The sequence below is a fragment of the Coturnix japonica genome, chromosome Z, assembly GCF_054131305.1.
Source record: "Coturnix japonica strain WE chromosome Z, WE-NBRP24, whole genome shotgun sequence".
NCBI lineage: Eukaryota > Metazoa > Chordata > Aves > Galliformes > Phasianidae > Coturnix > Coturnix japonica.
This window is the reverse complement of record NC_140702.1, coordinates 62,440,579-62,458,500: the sequence shown is the minus strand read 5'-3', so window position 1 is coordinate 62,458,500 and position 17,922 is coordinate 62,440,579. Positions and strand designations below refer to the sequence as shown.

General features: G+C 40.8%; 2 protein-coding genes, 1 non-coding gene and 1 pseudogene across 3 annotated transcripts; all 4 read right to left on the bottom strand.

The window, feature by feature from the left end:
• Nucleotides 1–2,020: 2,020 nt before the first annotated feature.
• Nucleotides 2,021–4,503, bottom strand: RPL37 (ribosomal protein L37). Its single transcript, XM_015848495.2, has 4 exons — nucleotides 4,475–4,503; nucleotides 3,643–3,778; nucleotides 3,291–3,375; nucleotides 2,021–2,131 (listed from the first exon to the last, which is right to left on the bottom strand). The coding sequence occupies exons 1-4, from the start codon at nucleotides 4,475–4,477 to the stop codon at nucleotides 2,062–2,064; spliced, it is 294 nt and encodes a 97-aa protein (XP_015703981.1). The 5' UTR covers nucleotides 4,478–4,503; the 3' UTR covers nucleotides 2,021–2,061.
• On the bottom strand, nucleotides 2,235–2,314 carry LOC116652575 (small nucleolar RNA SNORD72). Its single transcript, XR_004305735.1, has one exon. It is a non-coding gene; the product is annotated as a small nucleolar RNA SNORD72 (small nucleolar RNA).
• Nucleotides 4,504–8,017: 3,514 nt separating the features above from the next.
• LOC146754143 (doublesex and mab-3 related transcription factor 3 pseudogene) lies at nucleotides 8,018–9,217 on the bottom strand (annotated as a pseudogene).
• Nucleotides 9,218–10,018: 801 nt separating this feature from the next.
• Nucleotides 10,019–17,897, bottom strand: LOC146754142 (putative COBW domain-containing protein 7). Its single transcript, XM_085530150.1, has 8 exons — nucleotides 17,666–17,897; nucleotides 16,803–16,849; nucleotides 16,084–16,170; nucleotides 14,991–15,035; nucleotides 14,408–14,464; nucleotides 13,066–13,117; nucleotides 12,123–12,191; nucleotides 10,019–12,020 (listed from the first exon to the last, which is right to left on the bottom strand). Exons 1-8 carry the CDS (start codon nucleotides 17,741–17,743, stop codon nucleotides 11,769–11,771), a joined length of 687 nt encoding a protein of 228 aa, XP_085386276.1. The 5' UTR covers nucleotides 17,744–17,897; the 3' UTR covers nucleotides 10,019–11,768.
• Between the last annotated feature and the right edge of the window lie 25 nt (nucleotides 17,898–17,922).

Here is a 17,922-nt window from a genome sequence, read left to right as displayed (position 1 = left end):
AATTATTTAAGCAAAGCATCCCAGGTAGCTTGATTTTCTACTCATCTCAGTAGCATATTTTGTAGACAGTCAAGAAATATAATGTAGGGCTCAGCTGCCTCCTGCTTAACTGATGTAAATGAGGCATTAGACAAATTAGTATCAGGTATCCAACAGACAGCACACAACACCACAGTCTTAACTTGCTCAAGACATTGTCTATATGTCTGTGCCTGGGCCTGAGGTGTTACCCAGACCCCCTCCCCCACTATTTCCTCTATGCCAATATGATTTCAGTTATTCAAATTATTCATAGCCCAGATGGCAGCCTGCTCTTGGTATTCAGTCATAAACACAGTGAACTGCACAGGAGATAGGATCATCTGTATCAAAATCTTCCAGTCATCAGAACATAACTGTCACCAATTGCAACCAAAAGATTTATGTAAAGGCATACAGAATTCCATAATCTCTGACTGACTCCCTTTGCTCCTTTACTACCTCACAAGGCAAGGGGGCTGATATGGACGATGGGACGCAGCTCGGCGTCCCCCAGAGACGTGGGCGGAGTGGGGAGGGGCCGCCATTTCTCCCCGGCGGGGCGGGGCCTCGGCTCCATTTGCTCCAAGCAGCAGAAAACTTTCTGCTAGGTCTTAAAATCATTGTTATTATCTTCAGGGTTTGCATTACCTTTTATAGACTGCAACACATAAGCAAAATCATTCTACTGTAAACCTAGAACTATGGATTTAAACTAATTCCTTATTAGCTGTTTGTTAACTATGGCTCACCATGCAGTCAATAGCTGTGTCAGATTGTCAGGTTTTATCATCTTTTTACCAGAGGAATCAACACAGGTGAAATACTGCTCTATGACAGTAAGCAGAATTCCTGCTTACAAGACATATGCTGAGAAGAGCTCTGACCCCCACATCAAGCTGACACAGACCCCTTTCTTTTTAAATTCTGGTGTTATGTTACTTTCAGAGCTAGACATTACTTGAACGCTGACTTTCATAAACTTTTAATTTAGATAAACTGATATGCTTTTACCTGAAAACAGGATTCTTGCTTCAACTAATATGGAATAATTTCTCATGTAATTTAGACTGTACGGTCTAACAGTCTCTTGGATTAACTGCTTTATCTGTCAGTCAGAGGGAAGCAAAAATGGTATTACGGACCCTACATTAGCATTTCTATAAACACAGAGTATACTAGAGAGCACAGAAGAGGCTCAATTCCAGTAACTCTTGAGTTAGGATTATTTTACCACCTTGACAAGAGATTATTTGCATACTAAAGAAACCACCAAGGCATTTTCAGTTTTCAGTATGTGAAAGAAGCACTAAGAACTGAAGTGCCTAAGTAGATTCAGCAAAGCTTACTTCCACTGCCCATTATGAGCTACCCAAGTTTTTTTGAATATGTTTTCCATAACCAAAATGAACTTGTTTACACCCATCTTAACTTACCTATTTTTCCCTCACCTTTCCGGTCTGATCCTCCCAGACAGTTTGGGTAACTCTTGTCTCAACTACAGCATATTTTCTTTTTTTTTTCCTGGCAATAAATCCCTCCAGATTTTGAAGTAACTTGCCCCACCCTACCCCACGAAGCAGTGACCCACTTAATAAGCATTACTTTAGTGGGCCTTTCCAAGTCACAAAATAAATAAGACTAAGTCTGGGCATCCTTCTTAAACCACTGTATCTCAGAACAACATTTAAAGACATTTGCCATGTTAGTGGATGAGAAACTCTCCATGTTATCATTTGCTGTGTCTGTGAAGTACCCAGAGAAACTCAGCCAGCATTCAATTTCTCTTGCAAATGTGATTTCTCAAATAACCCTTGCGAGCCTCATTTTAAATGCAGCACAGAGATAATGGCCCTTTTCAACATAAAGATGTCATCAAGTGAGGAGTCAAACAAAGAATTACTTTTAATGAACTCTTTTCATATCACTGAAAACTGTATAAGTATACATATTTTCAGATATCCCCTTTTTCACTGAAGTACAACATGTATAAAAGGTGACATTTTATGGTAAGACCATTTATTTTATCAAGTAGATAAGCCTTTATGATGAGCTGGATGCTGCAACAGCTGCTCTCTTCGGCTTCGGTGTGGTTCCCTCACGGAATCCATTCCTGCAAGTAATGATACAGTTACCATGTGTTGAAACATGGGTTTTCCTCAAGATTGTTTTATATAGTAAATGATATTACAGATCAAGTGCACCAACTTTTTTCCAGCTTATCTCAGTAATGCACTGAAATCACTATGAAGTTCATATGTTCAGACATTTTAGTAAGAAACATCATTGACAAGCTGTTTCAAACAAGTGGTATTGTTTTCTCTCCCTTCTGAGAAACTAAATTTGATATCTCCAAACAGGAAGACTTTAGTAACTGAGACAATTCAGTAAAACTCATTAAGATATGGTACATCTACTGAAGGCACCCTATAGTTTATGTAACTCAGCAGAGTATTTCAGTGTTTGTTTCTTACAGAAATTCTCTATGCTTTTAAAAAACTAAAATATTAATGACAAAAGAATCAGTTCCAAGCTCGATGTCCTATGGGACATTGATATTTTAGCCACTCTTAAGCAAACAGAGGTTGCAGTTGCCACACCAAAGTATTTTCTGGCTGCAGCTGGGAAGGACTGATAATTTAAGAAGAAAAAAAATCTACATAAAGAATCCCTGAACTATACCTAGTTCTAGAACTTAAATTAGGTTATCTTACAGTGTATATATATATACCATCCCTATAGTACCCCAAAAGAAAAACTAAAAGCTTCAGACTGAATTCTAGAAACCTGTAACACAGAATCTAACAAACAGCTACTTACTGCTAATTGAGTTCTAAGTAACAGAAAAATCGGTAATGTGGTTTTGGGCTTTTTTTGGGGGGGTGAGCTTAAGTACATGGATTGGAACATATTACATGAATTCTGCTTTTAAAACATCAAGCTAGAGTGCAACCAGCAACTCAAATGACCCACAAATACAAGCAATGGCAAGCAAAGCACTATTCCCATTCAAGTGCAGCCATTTTATTACCATACAACTCATATTTATAAGAAGCACCAGACCTTCTTACTCAATCTGTGTGTCACTAATAACAAGCTTTTCAACCTCCAAGCAACATGCTGCACATCCTTTACATCACAGCCTATTTTAAAAGAAAGATCACACCACATTAAGTGTTCTAAATGAACGTGTTCACTCTGGGTGACTGATTTTATTATCAAGTGAAATCCACATAAGATAAGTTATGCTAATTCACAATAAAGCATCATACCTGAAGCGACGGTACACCTTTTTCAGGTGCCTCATGCGACCAGTACCAGTAGTGTTGCGTCGTTTAGCCTTTGCACTCCAGTTGTCTAGAATATATAAATTACTGTTAATGCTCATCTGCACAAAGTATTTCAACAGTACAACTATTCACTGACAGAAGTAGGAAAATAGTTATAAACAAGACCAGCTTTCACACAGTAATGCTACAAACTACTAATTTACAGTTTCAAAAAGGTTTCAAATGCCAAAATGAGTATTTTTTCGTTGTCTGAAAAAAAAAAAAAAAATCTAAGTCCCAAAACCAAAGAAACACAAGCATTTAAATTTAATTCAGTCAGAATTTCTTTACTTACACTTTCTCTTACGCTTGGCAGGGTATCCACATTTCCCGCAGGTAGACTTCTGCAGGTGGTATGCCTTGGACCCACATCGACGACACAAGGTATGTGTCTTATTTCGTCGCTTACCGAAGGATGATGTACCCTTCGTCTGAAAAACATTTCAGGACCTTTGTAAATACCATCAGCGTTTTGTAAGGTACATCCCGAAAGGAATAAGCTAATAAAAAAAAATCCGAGCATAGTTCTTTAAAACCCATAAACATCATGGTGGGACACTGCGCTCAGTTCCCAACCCAGTTTTACCCGTAGGCCTCCTCCATTTTTAGAGATCAGCTCCTTACACCTCTCTACGCCAACCAGCCCTATATCCCACCAGCCACTGAACGAAACTACTCAACAGTTACCAGCAAAGCTGCCCCCAGACTCACTAACGTTGCATTTTTTTCCTGAATAAAAACACTTATTTCAGTAACGTCAGCCATATGCTCACCACAAATCATATCCGATTCCCCGCTTGCTAAGCTAGCCGCGTGGCCTCAGCCCCGGCCCGCTCGGATCCACGTTACCGATAAGCCCCTTGCAGACAGCACAGCCCTGTAACCCCGCTTGGGAGAACGTGACGCCCCACGTCCGTCCTCTGCAACGAGACCGGCACTGGGCCCAGCGCCACGCCCGCCATCAGGCCCCGGCCCCGCAGCCGTCCGTCCTTAGAGCCATCCCGCCACCAGGCCCGGCTGCAACAGTGCACAGAGCCATCCCGAGCACCACACGATGCCCGCCGACCCCCACGGCCCATCCCGGTGGCGGATGCCGGCCGATGCCCCGCGCTCAGCGCAGCACTCACCATCCTCACCAGCCGCCAGCACCAAAGAGGCCGAGCTCCGCCCCGCTTCCGCTATAACCCCCCTCAACTGCTTCCGGGTTCGCGGCGCGGTTCAGCGTGGCGGGGCGGTTCAGCCTTCCGTGGGTCGGGTTGGATCCCTGTTCTACATCCGGGGCGGCTCCTCGTAATGGTGGCGGTGCCTCGTTATGGTGGGGCTGCCGGGGAGCAGACACCGAGCGGCTTGTACCCCAGGAATTAAACTGAAGGCAAAGCCTACATCCACCTTGCATCGCTGATTTTACCTGAAAGCTTCAGCATCCAGTCTGTCCACGTTCTGCTTGTAGTTAAAGGGGGGGAGATAAACACTTGCAAAGGGAAGTTGTCTCACCATACGTGATGTAGGATACATTAACTGCCCCCTTGAGAAGTGCCCTTCTAACGGGAGCCTAGCCAGCACCCTTAGGCAACGCACATAGATGGCCAAACGTAAGTTAACATGACCTTTGCTGTTACAGAATGGAAATAAATATTTTTAAAGATTCTGTTTTTTTCTGAGAAAAGAGAAAGAAAGCGAAAAAAATGAGGCGGGGGGGGGGGGGGGGGGGAGTTTGGTTGGGCTGAAGAATGGGGAAGGGGAGAGAAAATGAAGGGAGCCCTTCTGTTATTTGGAGCCAAACAGGTAAAAGTTTAGCAGCCGTTCTGTCTTTAGTAATAGAAGCCTTCCAGAGTTTTGTGCCAATTTTGTTCCAAAGCTCTGCATCAAGAGAGGACCCAATTTTCAGAAACTCGGGGACAGTTCTGCTCTTCCATTTAGGAAAAGTAACTAATGCTGAGGGAGATTTCAGGCTGATTCTAAAATTTGGAACTATCCATATTACTCCAGCTCAAATTTAGATTGGCCATGATAGTAAAAGAGAATTAAAAAAAAAAAGTTATTACAAATATATCAATGGTAAGAGGAGAAACAAGAAAAATGTCCACCCCTTATTTGATGCAGCAGGGAATGTGAACACTAAGGATAAGGGGAAGGCTGAGATCCTCAGTGCCTTCTTTACATCTGCCTTTAATAGGCAGACCAGTTATCCCCAGGGCACTTTATGCCACGATCTGACAGTCTGGGATGGAGTGAAGAATACACCACCAGTGATTCAGGTGGAGACAGTTAAAGAGCTCCACCTCCACCTGGACTGTCACAAGTCCATGGGACTGGACAGGCTCCACCCTCGGGTGCTGAGGGAGCTGCCGGGAGTTATTGCTGAGCCACTCTCAGCTTGCCAAATAATGCCCTAGCTTGGCCAAAGGTCATCTTTCTCTGAAAGATATGTTCCACTTCCAAGATGTCAAGGTTCTGCTCACTGAAAACCCACAGACCACAGTGCATAAGATCACTATGAGCTGTCGGTTGCCACTGTTTGGTTTTCCTGCTGGAGGTTATTCACCCTCTGCTGGGAAACAAAAGAAAGAAAAAGAAACAGAATTCATTCAACCTGTGAGGGTGCCTATACAAAAGCCTCTGCTGGAGGGAAATCTGCTTGGTGCATGAGCTCAAAACCTGAGCTCACGGACCTGTTTGTTCGCATCGAGCCTTTCACACCTAACTCCTCTACGATGTCGGAGCACAGCATTTCACTACCTCATCTCTTTCTGTTTGCAAGACCAAGCTTATTTTATGAGTGTCTATTACTTTTCTGCTTGGAGTGTCTTGAAGATGAATTTGTTTACAAATTCCATGTGGGCACAGGAAAATGTGTCAGTCAAAACTGTAATTCTGCATTATGAAAATTCCAGATGTTCTTACATTTGCATAAGGAATGCTACTTATTTTCTTTTCTCCCACTCTCCACCTTTCCCTCTTTGCTCTCTAGCATACAACTACAAATTGCTTTACTGAACAGATTGCAAAAATACACAATAAAAAGTGTATTTCTGATCATTTATCCCCCAGAGAAAATAAAAACATTATTTATTTTATTCTCCTTCTGCTTGTGCCTGTTCAATATCAGTATAAACTGTGGGATCCATTGAGTACACAAACATTACGAAGTATGAAATGCCAAATGAGAACACAGGCATTCACATTAGCAGTGATACTAGGCAACATGCCTGACAAATTCTAAGGTCCTACAGCCCACCTGCTTTAGGCTTCCCCCCTCTAGGGGAACCCTCATTGGGTTTGAGGGGTAGGGCTGATCTGTACACATGGCAGGCCTGCCAGCCATTGCATCCACACAGAAAGAAGTGTTTTGGAAAATCCAACTGCCAAGCAGATGTGGTCAGTGGCAAATGGTTCAAAAAATGGCACAAAAACCTTAACAGACAAATATCTAGGTGGAGAGTGAATGTAGTGGCATTCTTCACCAGAAGCAATTTGTAGTGTTATTCTGACACTGTAATGAAAGTAGGATAAAAGGGGAGTTCATGCATGCAAACATGCAATAAATTGTTCAAATAATTACTTTTCCAGATTCGGGAAAGCTGCCATTTAACTCCACACTGTTTTAAAGAAAGGTCTGCTATTACACCCTATCTCCTATTTCTATTTCTATAGCATAGGGGGAAAAAAAAAAAAAAAAAAAAAAAAAAAAAAAAAAAAAAAAAAAGATGTTTCTGAAGGGGCAGGAGAGCCTCTTATTTACTTATATATATATATTTTCCTGCTTACTGTGACCGTTACAAGTTCTGCTTCACTCTCCTGAACTTGGAAGTGTCTGTAGCACACATCCAAGGACCTAAGCTTCCCTCATGATAGCATTTGCTGAGACTCAGTTTCAGGCTACGAGGAAGGGGGACAGAACCTGGACTGGGAAAAACAGACTTGCCTTGTCTGCTGTTGCTGGAACTAGACATTGTTACCCCAGCTGGCAGTTAATCAGCTCTCTATCCTCAGAAATGCTATTTGCCCAATATAAATGACATAAACCAAGATGATCATCTTAGTTTATTTTTCTAGAGTCCTTAACATCCTACATTAACCTGACAATGTTTAATCTTGTGTTCATTTCACAATACACTTCATGCACTTCACAGCCGTAATTTGTTTTGCACTGACATTACACATTTTGACCTAGCCATGGGAAAAGAATAACTCATAAGATTATTTTTCTAAAAAATGTCCAAGCTCAAACAGTACAGAAGCAGTTCATGCTAGTTCCATGTGCATAATTCTTCTGCCTTTCTTTTCAATGCAAAGATGATGACTGGTCCTTGTTTTAGTCCATTTGCAATTGAACTACTTTTGTTTGATTTCTTATCTCCTGAGGAGTTCTCTCTTATAAAACAGCATTCAAGTATTCTAGTTTAATATCCCCAGTTGTCTGAGTTAAGGAACAAAGTAGACCTTGAGCTTCTGTTTCCGCTATGAATCTTCCAGAGACCCGTAACCGATGGCCATAAAGTCTTTCCTTGTTGTACGCACTCAGAGCTAAAGCCAGAGTATTGCTATTTGGCATTATCCAATGAAGTGCAAGAAATTAAATACGTTATGTCTTTATTGCTGTAGTACAATACCAAGCAAAGTCAAGTTTTAATACAATTGCAAGTGTTTCATAGAGTATACATCTCTCCTCTTCAGGCCCAGTAGTTCAGCTGCACTGCAAATATCACTTACTTACTTATCATATGCCAAATGTCATCCTAAGAAGATGTGTTGAGTATTCTTGAGTCTGAAGAATCAGACCTTTCATCATACTCATCTTCTGTGTAAAGAGGTTGCTTAGACACAATAGGACATCCGTCATCAGGGATTGAGATCCTAGGATCTTCTGATGAGCGAGAAGGAAGGACAGAAGAGCTTTGGAAGACGCTGACCGAGTTGCTAGAGAAAGGACTGACATACTGGGACCGCAGCTGGTACTGCTGCTGCAGCATCATGGTGTTCCAAAGGGTGACATCATTAGGCAGGAAAGGACTGGACTGGTTTCTTGCCAAAGTGTTCCTCAGCATCAACAGGTAGCGAGGTGGCTGAGGAAATGGGTGCTGCAAAGGTACAGTCAGAGGATTGGGCACAACATTGCTGGAGTCAGCAGAGAACCTCAGTGTGTCAGGGACCCTGAAGGCTGAGCCCACTGACCACTTGGAAGAGGAAATAGGATAGGAACTCAGCGTGTGTTCAAAAATATGCCCATTGGAAGGTAGAACTAGACCATCTGACTCTGCAGAAGTTCTCTCACCACTGGCCACTGAAGACCGGCTGGACAAGAGAACCTCAACAGCGCTCACCAGGTCACCACCACATCCTTTCAGGATCAACTCCAGCACCGTCGGCTTCTGGTTAGGGAAAATCTTTTTCAGCACTTCCAGTGGAGGTCTGTTGGCTTTCAAGCTGAAAGGTAAAGAAACTGTCCCAGAAGGACCTTCTATCAGTAGGTGATTCTGCTCTGCATGGTACTTGGGGCTCTCTGGACGGCTCTCTGTGCTCCCACCAGTTTTCTGAACTGCGTAACATACCTCATCCACTTATACAATTTCTGGGTTTTCAGGGGTGAAGCAGGTTCTGGCTTTAGCCATGTCTGGGGAATTCCTTTGGTCTGTGTCTTCGTCACTGTAGGTCTCAGCATTGTCTGTTCCGCTGGCATCACCCAGCCTCTCCTCACTGATGTCTGCAAAGGAAGGCAGAGAAGTCAACAAATGCTGAGTCCAAATGCCTCTATGGACACCAGAGGACAGACTCTCCCTATAGGGAACAGAGCAGGCTCCTAGGGAAGGAAAGAAAGAAAAAAGAAAAAAAAAGCATTTTTCTGATAAAATTAAATTCTCTTTACAATGTCACGTGAGAACAAAACTGCAAGAGTCATGAGACATGACCTAGGCATTTTGTGCTTCTTTTCAGTCATCTGTCTCATTCTTCCACATATAAGAAAAGCATCATTTTTTCTCCTGCATCAGATGTGCTATACTAATCCTTCCATCCTTCTTCACTAGTTACAAGACAGCAATGAGTCAACCCAGTGTGCAAGTTCTCTCAGAGGAACTTGAGCATTTTCACTCTGGGATTCCTATTGCACTGGTTGTAAGATGTAAATATTCAGAGAGAATACCCTGGAAGACCAACATTTCCTCTGTAAGTGCAGCAGCACTGGTAGAACCACTGCACCACATCTGCTGGCTCAGAGCTGTTCATATAAATCAATATATCCTAGTTCTTGTTCTGCAGAAACCAGTTCATTCCCCAGCAAGAAAAACAGGTTTCTCTTCCAAACCTGATGCCTTCATTGATTAGAACAAAACATTTAGAAAAAAAATAATCTTTTTTTGGAAAGGACCCCTTGAAGGCATCTGGTTCAACCTCCTGCTCAAAGCAGAAGTAGCCTAAAATCTAGAGCAATTTGTTTTAGTCCCTGCTCAGCTGAGCTTTAAATATTTCTAAGGCTGGATGCTTAGCAACCTCCCTCAGCACTTGTTTCAGGTACCTTGCCTGTCGTGTGTGAAGCTAAGAAGGGCAGAGCAAAAGCCCACGGACCACGTTTTTACCAGAGGTACACACAAAAAGGGAGATACCCCAGGGCTCCAATCACAAAAGGGGGCAATGTATTTCCTTGAAATCCTTTGCAGTCATTTACCTAAGGATGTTGCTCTGCTGACCTCCCTCATGCAAGTGCAGTGCTGACCTGACAAACATCAGCAGCTGGGGAAGGGGACACTGCAAGCTGATGCAGACAGAGGCTGTGTTCACACAGCAGAGCTTCTGAATGCACAAATGTGAAAGATGGTCTGCAGAAACCAATGGAAGTACTTGTCTGGTTTCCCAAGCCCACAGTGATGAGCCCAAGTAGATACGGCATGAAGCAAGCAAAGGCTTCCAAATTGTGCTCACAGTCACCCCTACCAGACTGAGAGGGAACTAAGGGCATGTAAATGGAAAATCCTGGCCACTGGCCTCCTACAGGTCTGCTTCACTCTCTCACCCTGGGAATGAACCTATTGGTTCTTTTTTCATCTTCTTTCCATTCTATTGCAGTCTCTTCCAGATCATACAGCTCATGGACACCTTGGACTATCTCTTGATGAGATTTGCCTGGAATAGATACGAGTCCCTTACCAGAAAAATAACTGTTAGAGTATATAAACAAACCTTTAAAAACAAAATACTTATGGAGAAAAAAAAAAAAAAAAAGACAATATTACAAGTACACAGAGCAGGGAAAAACCTCTGACAAATATGCAGAGGTTGATCAAAATAACAATGCAACAGAGTCATCTCTTGTAACAACCATTCTTACAATTAATAATTATACTTTGCTATACTCTGCCTTCAGCTTCTCATTTGGACGGTTACCCGGAATATTTGTGCAAATTTAAATGTCATCTCCTACCATGCCACTTTGATTGTATGTATGATATATGTCTCTATGAAAGCCTCATCACCTGTCCTAGATGATGTAAAATAGGCAAAAATGCTGAGTCTGTTCCCACTGAGTTCTCATGCTTAACACTTACACTGTCTTGAAACAGAATCTCTGAATAGCAGAGAAAGAACAAATATCTGTGTGGTGAAATGACTAGCAATGGAATTAACAATGGAATACTTTCAAAACTAAGTCCATTAACTCACATGCCAAACGTTGCACTAAAAGAGTTTTCATCACTTGAAAACTGTCTAAAATAGAATGTAAATATTACTCGGATCCCAAAGCTCAGTACAACAGAAGCATACTTCTAATCAGCAGTACAGCTAATGAGTACAACAGACAGCTTGAAGTGCATCAGCACTGCCGGCTTTATGCTGCTGTTGTTCTACTTGTCAAGAAATAAACCTTTCTTCCAGTGAAGTAGAAATAATTACCTTGCTGCCTGTGACACACATATGTTCTCAGGAAACAAATCACAGCACATTTGATTGTTTTCCTTAGACCTTGTCTAATCATACAATCGACTTTTTTATCATTTACTTAGCTTTGTGGTTTAAGGAAAATGAAAGTATATCCTCAAGCATCACCAACGTTCACCTCAGAACTATGCAATGAATCGTACACGGGGATGAATACACTTATGTGTAAATCACATCTTTAAAACTGCAGTCTGATGTAATCTAAAAATTTTAGGTGGACCATAACTAGCATTGTGCTGCATTGTTACACTCAATTAAACTTCTGTTTATTATGCCAACAACTGTAATCATGGACAGAAACCTGTAACTACATCCCTAACTAAGGAGCCATCTAGGTGAAATGGATGAGACCTTTCAGAGCAAAGGAGGGGAAAACAACATCACCCCCTTTCACTTATGTCCTGATCATTAATCCTGTCCCACTCATGTTTGGGACTGCAAGTCTCCCCTTTCACTACACAGCAAGTAGTACTGTGGTTTGCTTCTCTGTCAGCTACCTTGAGTGGTCTCATTGGCCAGCAGGTATTCAAGTGTCTCTACATGGATCAATGACAAACTGATGTTCTCTCTTTTGTCTGCTCTTTGACCTGTATGTGGCTGACAATACACTGCAGTTTCTTTCCATTTAAAAAGAGGGAAAGCACAAAACAAAGAGGTTGGAAGTTGCAGGCTAACCTTCAGTCTTATGACATCCATGGTACATCCAGTCCTATCTTTCACATTCTTTTCCCACAGAAGATTCTACAAAGAGGAAAAATGTTTTCACAAATAGAACAGCGTAAGATGATTTTCTACAAAAGGACACAATGATTTCGCACTTGACTGCGATGTATTAATATTTACCTGTATAAAGAGATTAAGGTTTTCTTCCTTAATATTTCCTAGGACTTCAAGTGTTACTGTCACTATGTCCTGTAAATGGAAAGACACACAAGACAGACAAGATAGATGCTTAAAAGCAGCATTTAGCACAGAACTGCTTATACTCTAAAGGAGTGACAGGCCAGACCCTTTCCCCTTCAATTATTTATTAAAAATCAAAACCACAAAACAGACAAAATACTGTATTTTCTCTCTAAATAAAACACAATCACCAAGATAAAAATGCAATTTAAACTGTAATATGCAAGGATTGTTTTATTGCACAGAGCAAGAGAGAAGATTCTACCCTGACATAAATGAAAGCTGGGTTACATATCTGGAAAAACAAAGCATTTCACATTCCTAACCTTCTAGCACACGTGCGATTATAGGATTTATATCACATTTATAGGAAAACCTAATTCACTGTTACAGGTTGATCTGTTGATTTTCTGTGTAAAAACAAAGGGAAGCACTCACAGAATGTGTCTCTCTAACACCTTAATTAATGCAAAGTTGTGAACAGCAACTCCCCAATATCTACAAACACTGACATCATTTCGACCTACGGGATAAATATCAGGTGTAAGTATAGGGCTCAATTCTCAAATCTCAATTGCTCAATAAAGGCAAATATTGAAAAGAATAGTATTACTTGTCTGTTGTAGTAATGCTCTCCATGTACAAGAACACTGTTTCCAACAACAGGACTCTTAAGCCATATTTGAAAGCAGAACTCAGTATATGCATTTACTATCTATCTATATCAAAGTACATGGCATTCAGTGTAATATTCCAGAGATATTAAACATACTATTCTCTACCTGAAACCTTCTGAAAAAATAAGATGATTAGTATGCCATGGTTGCAGTTATCCTGAACTATCTTCTAACAGCGAGACTGAAGCAGTGCTTGTTGTAATTACCTTGTCGAGATGTGCATCTGTTGTCTTCATACTCTCCAATTTTTTCTGCAAGCTGTAAACAAGAAGATGTTGCATTTGCACTGGATGGATGCAGTGTCATTATCTCAAACAAGATCTACACAAACTCTGCAGTACTGCAGACCAAAACTAAAGTGCTGTTATCAAAGTAATTTTCAACTGTTAATTCAGCTTTAATCTCAGAATATTTATGTTTTATTTTGTTTGTTTGATCTTTCAAATGATCTGTGATAGGAAGTCTGCCACAGCTTAACTGCTGGAATTCCACTGTCAATTATCTAATTTGACTATAGTAATGTACAGAACCATTACGGATTTCCTTTCTAGATTAGGAAAAAAATTCTGACGTATGAGTGATAAAGCAAGGAGTGACCTATTGGATGGTCATTTCTGGTTGGATTAAAGCTGTCCTTGGGCCAAGAGAGTCTGTTATGGTTAGAAACGCTTTGTTCTAACTCAGCTGTCAGTCTCTTACAAGAAAGACTTAGGAGACCCATTTTCACAACAAGGCTAGTAGTACGACCTACTAACTTTTAACCATCATAGAGTAAGTCGCCATGGACTTCTATATACATTTTACACTCTTACATCTTTATAAAACAAAAAAGCAACTTCTGACATCTGTGGGATGATTTGTTGGGCATCACTTTTTGAAACTATGTTAGGAAGTAAAAAAGGAACAAAGCCATTGCTTCTAAGAGTAAAATGTGCAGTATAAAATGAAGTGAAATACTATACAACGCTTTCTGCTTAACTCATTCCCAAAGCTAATTCCCACTGCACACTGTGCAGTGTTTGCTAATTTAAAGCTCAGCCTCTTAGTCATAAAAGAACCAGAGGACATAACGGATCCAGGAACACGCTGAACAACATTTCCAAGGCTTAGGTTTTTGTGGAACTCAGAGTTTCCTGTGAAAACTAAGGTCTCCAGTTCATCACAATGTAAAGCAAGAAAAAAATTAAATCCTCTGAGTTTTAAGAGAACCAGAAAAAAGCACTGAGATCTTATTTAGTAGTAGTAGTACTAATGGACAACTTAAAGCCTCAACAAGGGAAACGGGGGGAAAACGCCAAACAATCGTGGGTGCTTTGGCTCTCATTTCATTTTACAAACCCTACAATCTTTTGCTGCATGTATCTCAAGTGGAAAAACATCCTCTTTCTATTACTTCTTACTCTTACTGAGAATTGTAAACAAGTGTCTGAACTAGAACATGGAACAGAAATTCAGATGCAGACTCTGCCTAAATGTAAATGTACCTACTTCATGCGTCTATCTATGCAACGAGCATTACTTTTAATAAAAGTGAAATTATTGCCATACCTGATTCCAGATAGACTGTCAAAAGCATGCAGGTCCAGCACATTGGAAAGATCAACTCTGCACAGATAGGGAGAGAAAGAAAGCTTTGTATTTTCACTGCATGTAAGAATTATGTGTACTGAAGCTTCGATTACTCATTTTTAAACATATAAATAATTGTTCATGTTTGTTGTTTTTTTTTCCTGATCTCTTATTCCAATGCAAAGCACCAGAAGCTAGCCCTATTTTCACATGTCAGCAGTCAGTGCTATCTACCATGGAGTAAAGCAGCTTTCAGCTGTACAGTAATATGGGAGCATAAAAAGAGAATTTTAGTGAATACAGTTAAAAAATAAATTAATACTAAAAAACAAACATACAAACAAACAAACAAAAACCACACAAGAATCTGTTTTCTGACAGATGTGATTTGTATTGGATGCCTAAGTGTTATCTAATTCTCTGATGGGAACAATCGTTCTGTACCTCTTTGAACACAAGCACACATTAAAACACAGTACAGGTAGGTATGCATGTGCACAGCCAACAGTATATGTCAGTGGACAGGATTTGGTACTTGTTGGAATACAGGTTAATCTAATACCTCAACCTTTGTGTCTCCAAAGTTTCGACAAGTCCATTTATTGACCTAAAACAAATAGAAAAAAGCAAAATGAGGTGCAAACGCAACTGTAATATATCGATTGAACAATTTAACAATGTAGAGCAATACAAGAAACATAACGACATCTCTCACACTGTTACTAAATGTTTTACAGTCCAAGAGGCATCAAGAAAAAGTTTGCTTTTGTGACATTTTATAGCCGAACCAAGGTCAAAATTCACAACTTCTGACAATAAAATACTACTACTGAACATAGCATTTTTCTTCTCCCAGTACAAACTGCAAGGTTAAGAATTCTCAAGAGTCTGAACCACAAATAACGTTGCAAAGTATTTCTCAATATTCCATTTTGTCTGTCACGGTACTGAGAAAACTGGAACACACCTTTGAACACTGGTTTGATTCAGCCCATTTGTTCTTTTACATCCATGACAATTATTCAGATATCTTCCATACCCCTTTATATTTGCTAATAAACATGTATGGACTAGCAGACATTGCCCCCCGTAGTTAACTCAGACAAATGGCAACAGCTGCCCAATAGTATAAGAATGTGAGCACTTAAGACAAAGGTCTATTATAAGGCATTTTTTAGGCCTAATTTAGCCAAGGAAACGGTGTGGAGTTGCACCAGAAGAGGGTCAGGTTGGGTATTAGGAAAAGGTTCTTCACCAGAGGGCGGTAGACATGGAACAGCCCCAAGCAGCCAGAGTTCAAGGAACATTTGGAGAAAGCTCTCAGACATAGAATTGGAATTTTGGGTGGTCCTGAGTAGAGCCAGAGGTTGGAGTCAATGGTCCTTGAAGGTTCCTTCCATCTTAAGAGCATCCTTTGATTCTATTCTATAATTCTACACTTCTGAGCAGGTAACATCAAATCTTACTTAGGCAAGCTGATAAGACTGTGGAAGCACAGAAATGCACTGGAAACATCTCCAGAAAGGGGCAGACTCTTTTTCACTGCTTTCTCACTGCTCTTTTTCACTACATGATCTGTTGGAACAATCATGAGATCTAATTTCTAATAACATTTGAGCACATACAATGTCACGGTTATACCAGAAATTTCATACCTGACAGTTGTTCTGACTTTATTCAATTCTTCCCTTGAAACCAAATCCGTTTTATTGACGATTACAAGATCAGCTAATGCAACCTGCCTATGCATTTGGAAAAAGAAAAAAGGAACACCTTGAAAAATAAAGCAGTTTTTTGTAAGGCAGAAGCCTATGTCTCTCATAGCACTGTAAAATTACTAGATTGTTAGTACAGGAAGGCAAACATTAACCAAACCATCAGCCAACTAAAACATCATGGAATGACTACAGTATTAGCTTCTTGAGGTTACTTGTGGCTTGTGCATTTCAGTAGACAAAAGTAGCAGCAGCCAGTGACATGAAAGACAAGCCATGGCCACTGAAATGTTTACAAGCACAGCGTGCTAAGGCTTTTTCACTGCTAGCAAAAATGTATAGCTAATGGTGAGGAGACTATACTGAAAACTGTTTTTGTAGCTGAAAGTTGAGCTTCTTTCAACCTGTTATTTGTACTCTATCTGTTGTAGTTTCCATGGAAAAAAAGAGGAGGCATTATTTTCAGATCAACCTACTTATTAGAAAATTCATATCTAAGCAGAATGATCAAATGAAGTACAGAGTAATTTTTGTTTTCTACCTTTGTTTAAAAGCAAGGGAGGGGAAAACCTTAGAAAAGAAAAAGAATCAATTTTGAATGATCTTCCGCACAGTGCAGTCACTGACTATGATTAAAAAAGTGGTTTTGATATCCATACCGAGATGCTTCGTTGACAAGGCCTTCTGGCTTCTCCTCTGTCAAGTGCTAGACAATAATTAAAACAACTGGATTAAGCATGTTTAAAAAATGCTCAAATTAATTTGCATTTAAACTATGCCAAAATCATTTTACACAATGTATGATTTTCATTCATACTGCTTAAGTTACTACGTTGTAAGGAACTGTTTTTATGGCCAACTATCAATGAAAAAGCTAGAAATGAAAAACTATTTCTGCACTTACCAATCCTCACTGTTCTGTAGGTCTGTTCTTTCAGTACACTTTACTTAGATGCCTCTGTTACCTGACATTTTATTCTACTTCCAGGCAACTAAATCATCTGTTAATCCGATACAGTATGTAGTAGTCCAACCCTCTGACCTCTCCTCCCCGTAGCTGCCATTACAGTCATTCAATTACCTGACTTACAACCTTAAGTCACTTGTTACCACACTGGTGTCAGAGATATGTTCTTACTCCTCCTGCTGCTAGTAATACGGATCAATGACAGTCTCTAAGACAAAGTTTTCCCACAAATTCCATAGCAATGCAAAAATTTATTTGAAATACAACCAAGATTCTTGAGTGAAATGATAGAACCTAGAACAAAACTATTGTCGTGAACCTGCTTTAGCAGGATTGGACTTGATGATCCCCAGTTGTCCATTCCAACCCCCACAGTTCTGAGATTCCATGAATCTCAGAATATCAAGTCACATACGACTCTGAGACAGGCACCTCCTTTCTAAATAAAACTCTTAAAGGTTAAAAGGAACATTGGTGCTGATATATGTGAACCATGAACAGGGCTCAGCTGCTTTATCTCCAGGCATTTTCTGGCCATGTGCATGGAGAGCTTACCCCGTTGGCCGCGGCCATCTGGACGACGATCTCGATGGCCGTCTTGCTCAAGTAGCGGCCGTCGCTGCCCACCACCATGGTGCAGCCCTGGCGGTCGCGGAGATCGACGGAGGAGAGCAGGCTCTGCACGAAGTTGGGCAGGTAGTTGCGCTGGCTCTCCAAGAGCCCCGTGGGGCGCCGCAGCCCCCCGCCGCCCGTCGGCCGCTGGTCCTCGTAGGGCGTCGTCTGCACCGTCAGACCGTCAGCACCGGGATGGG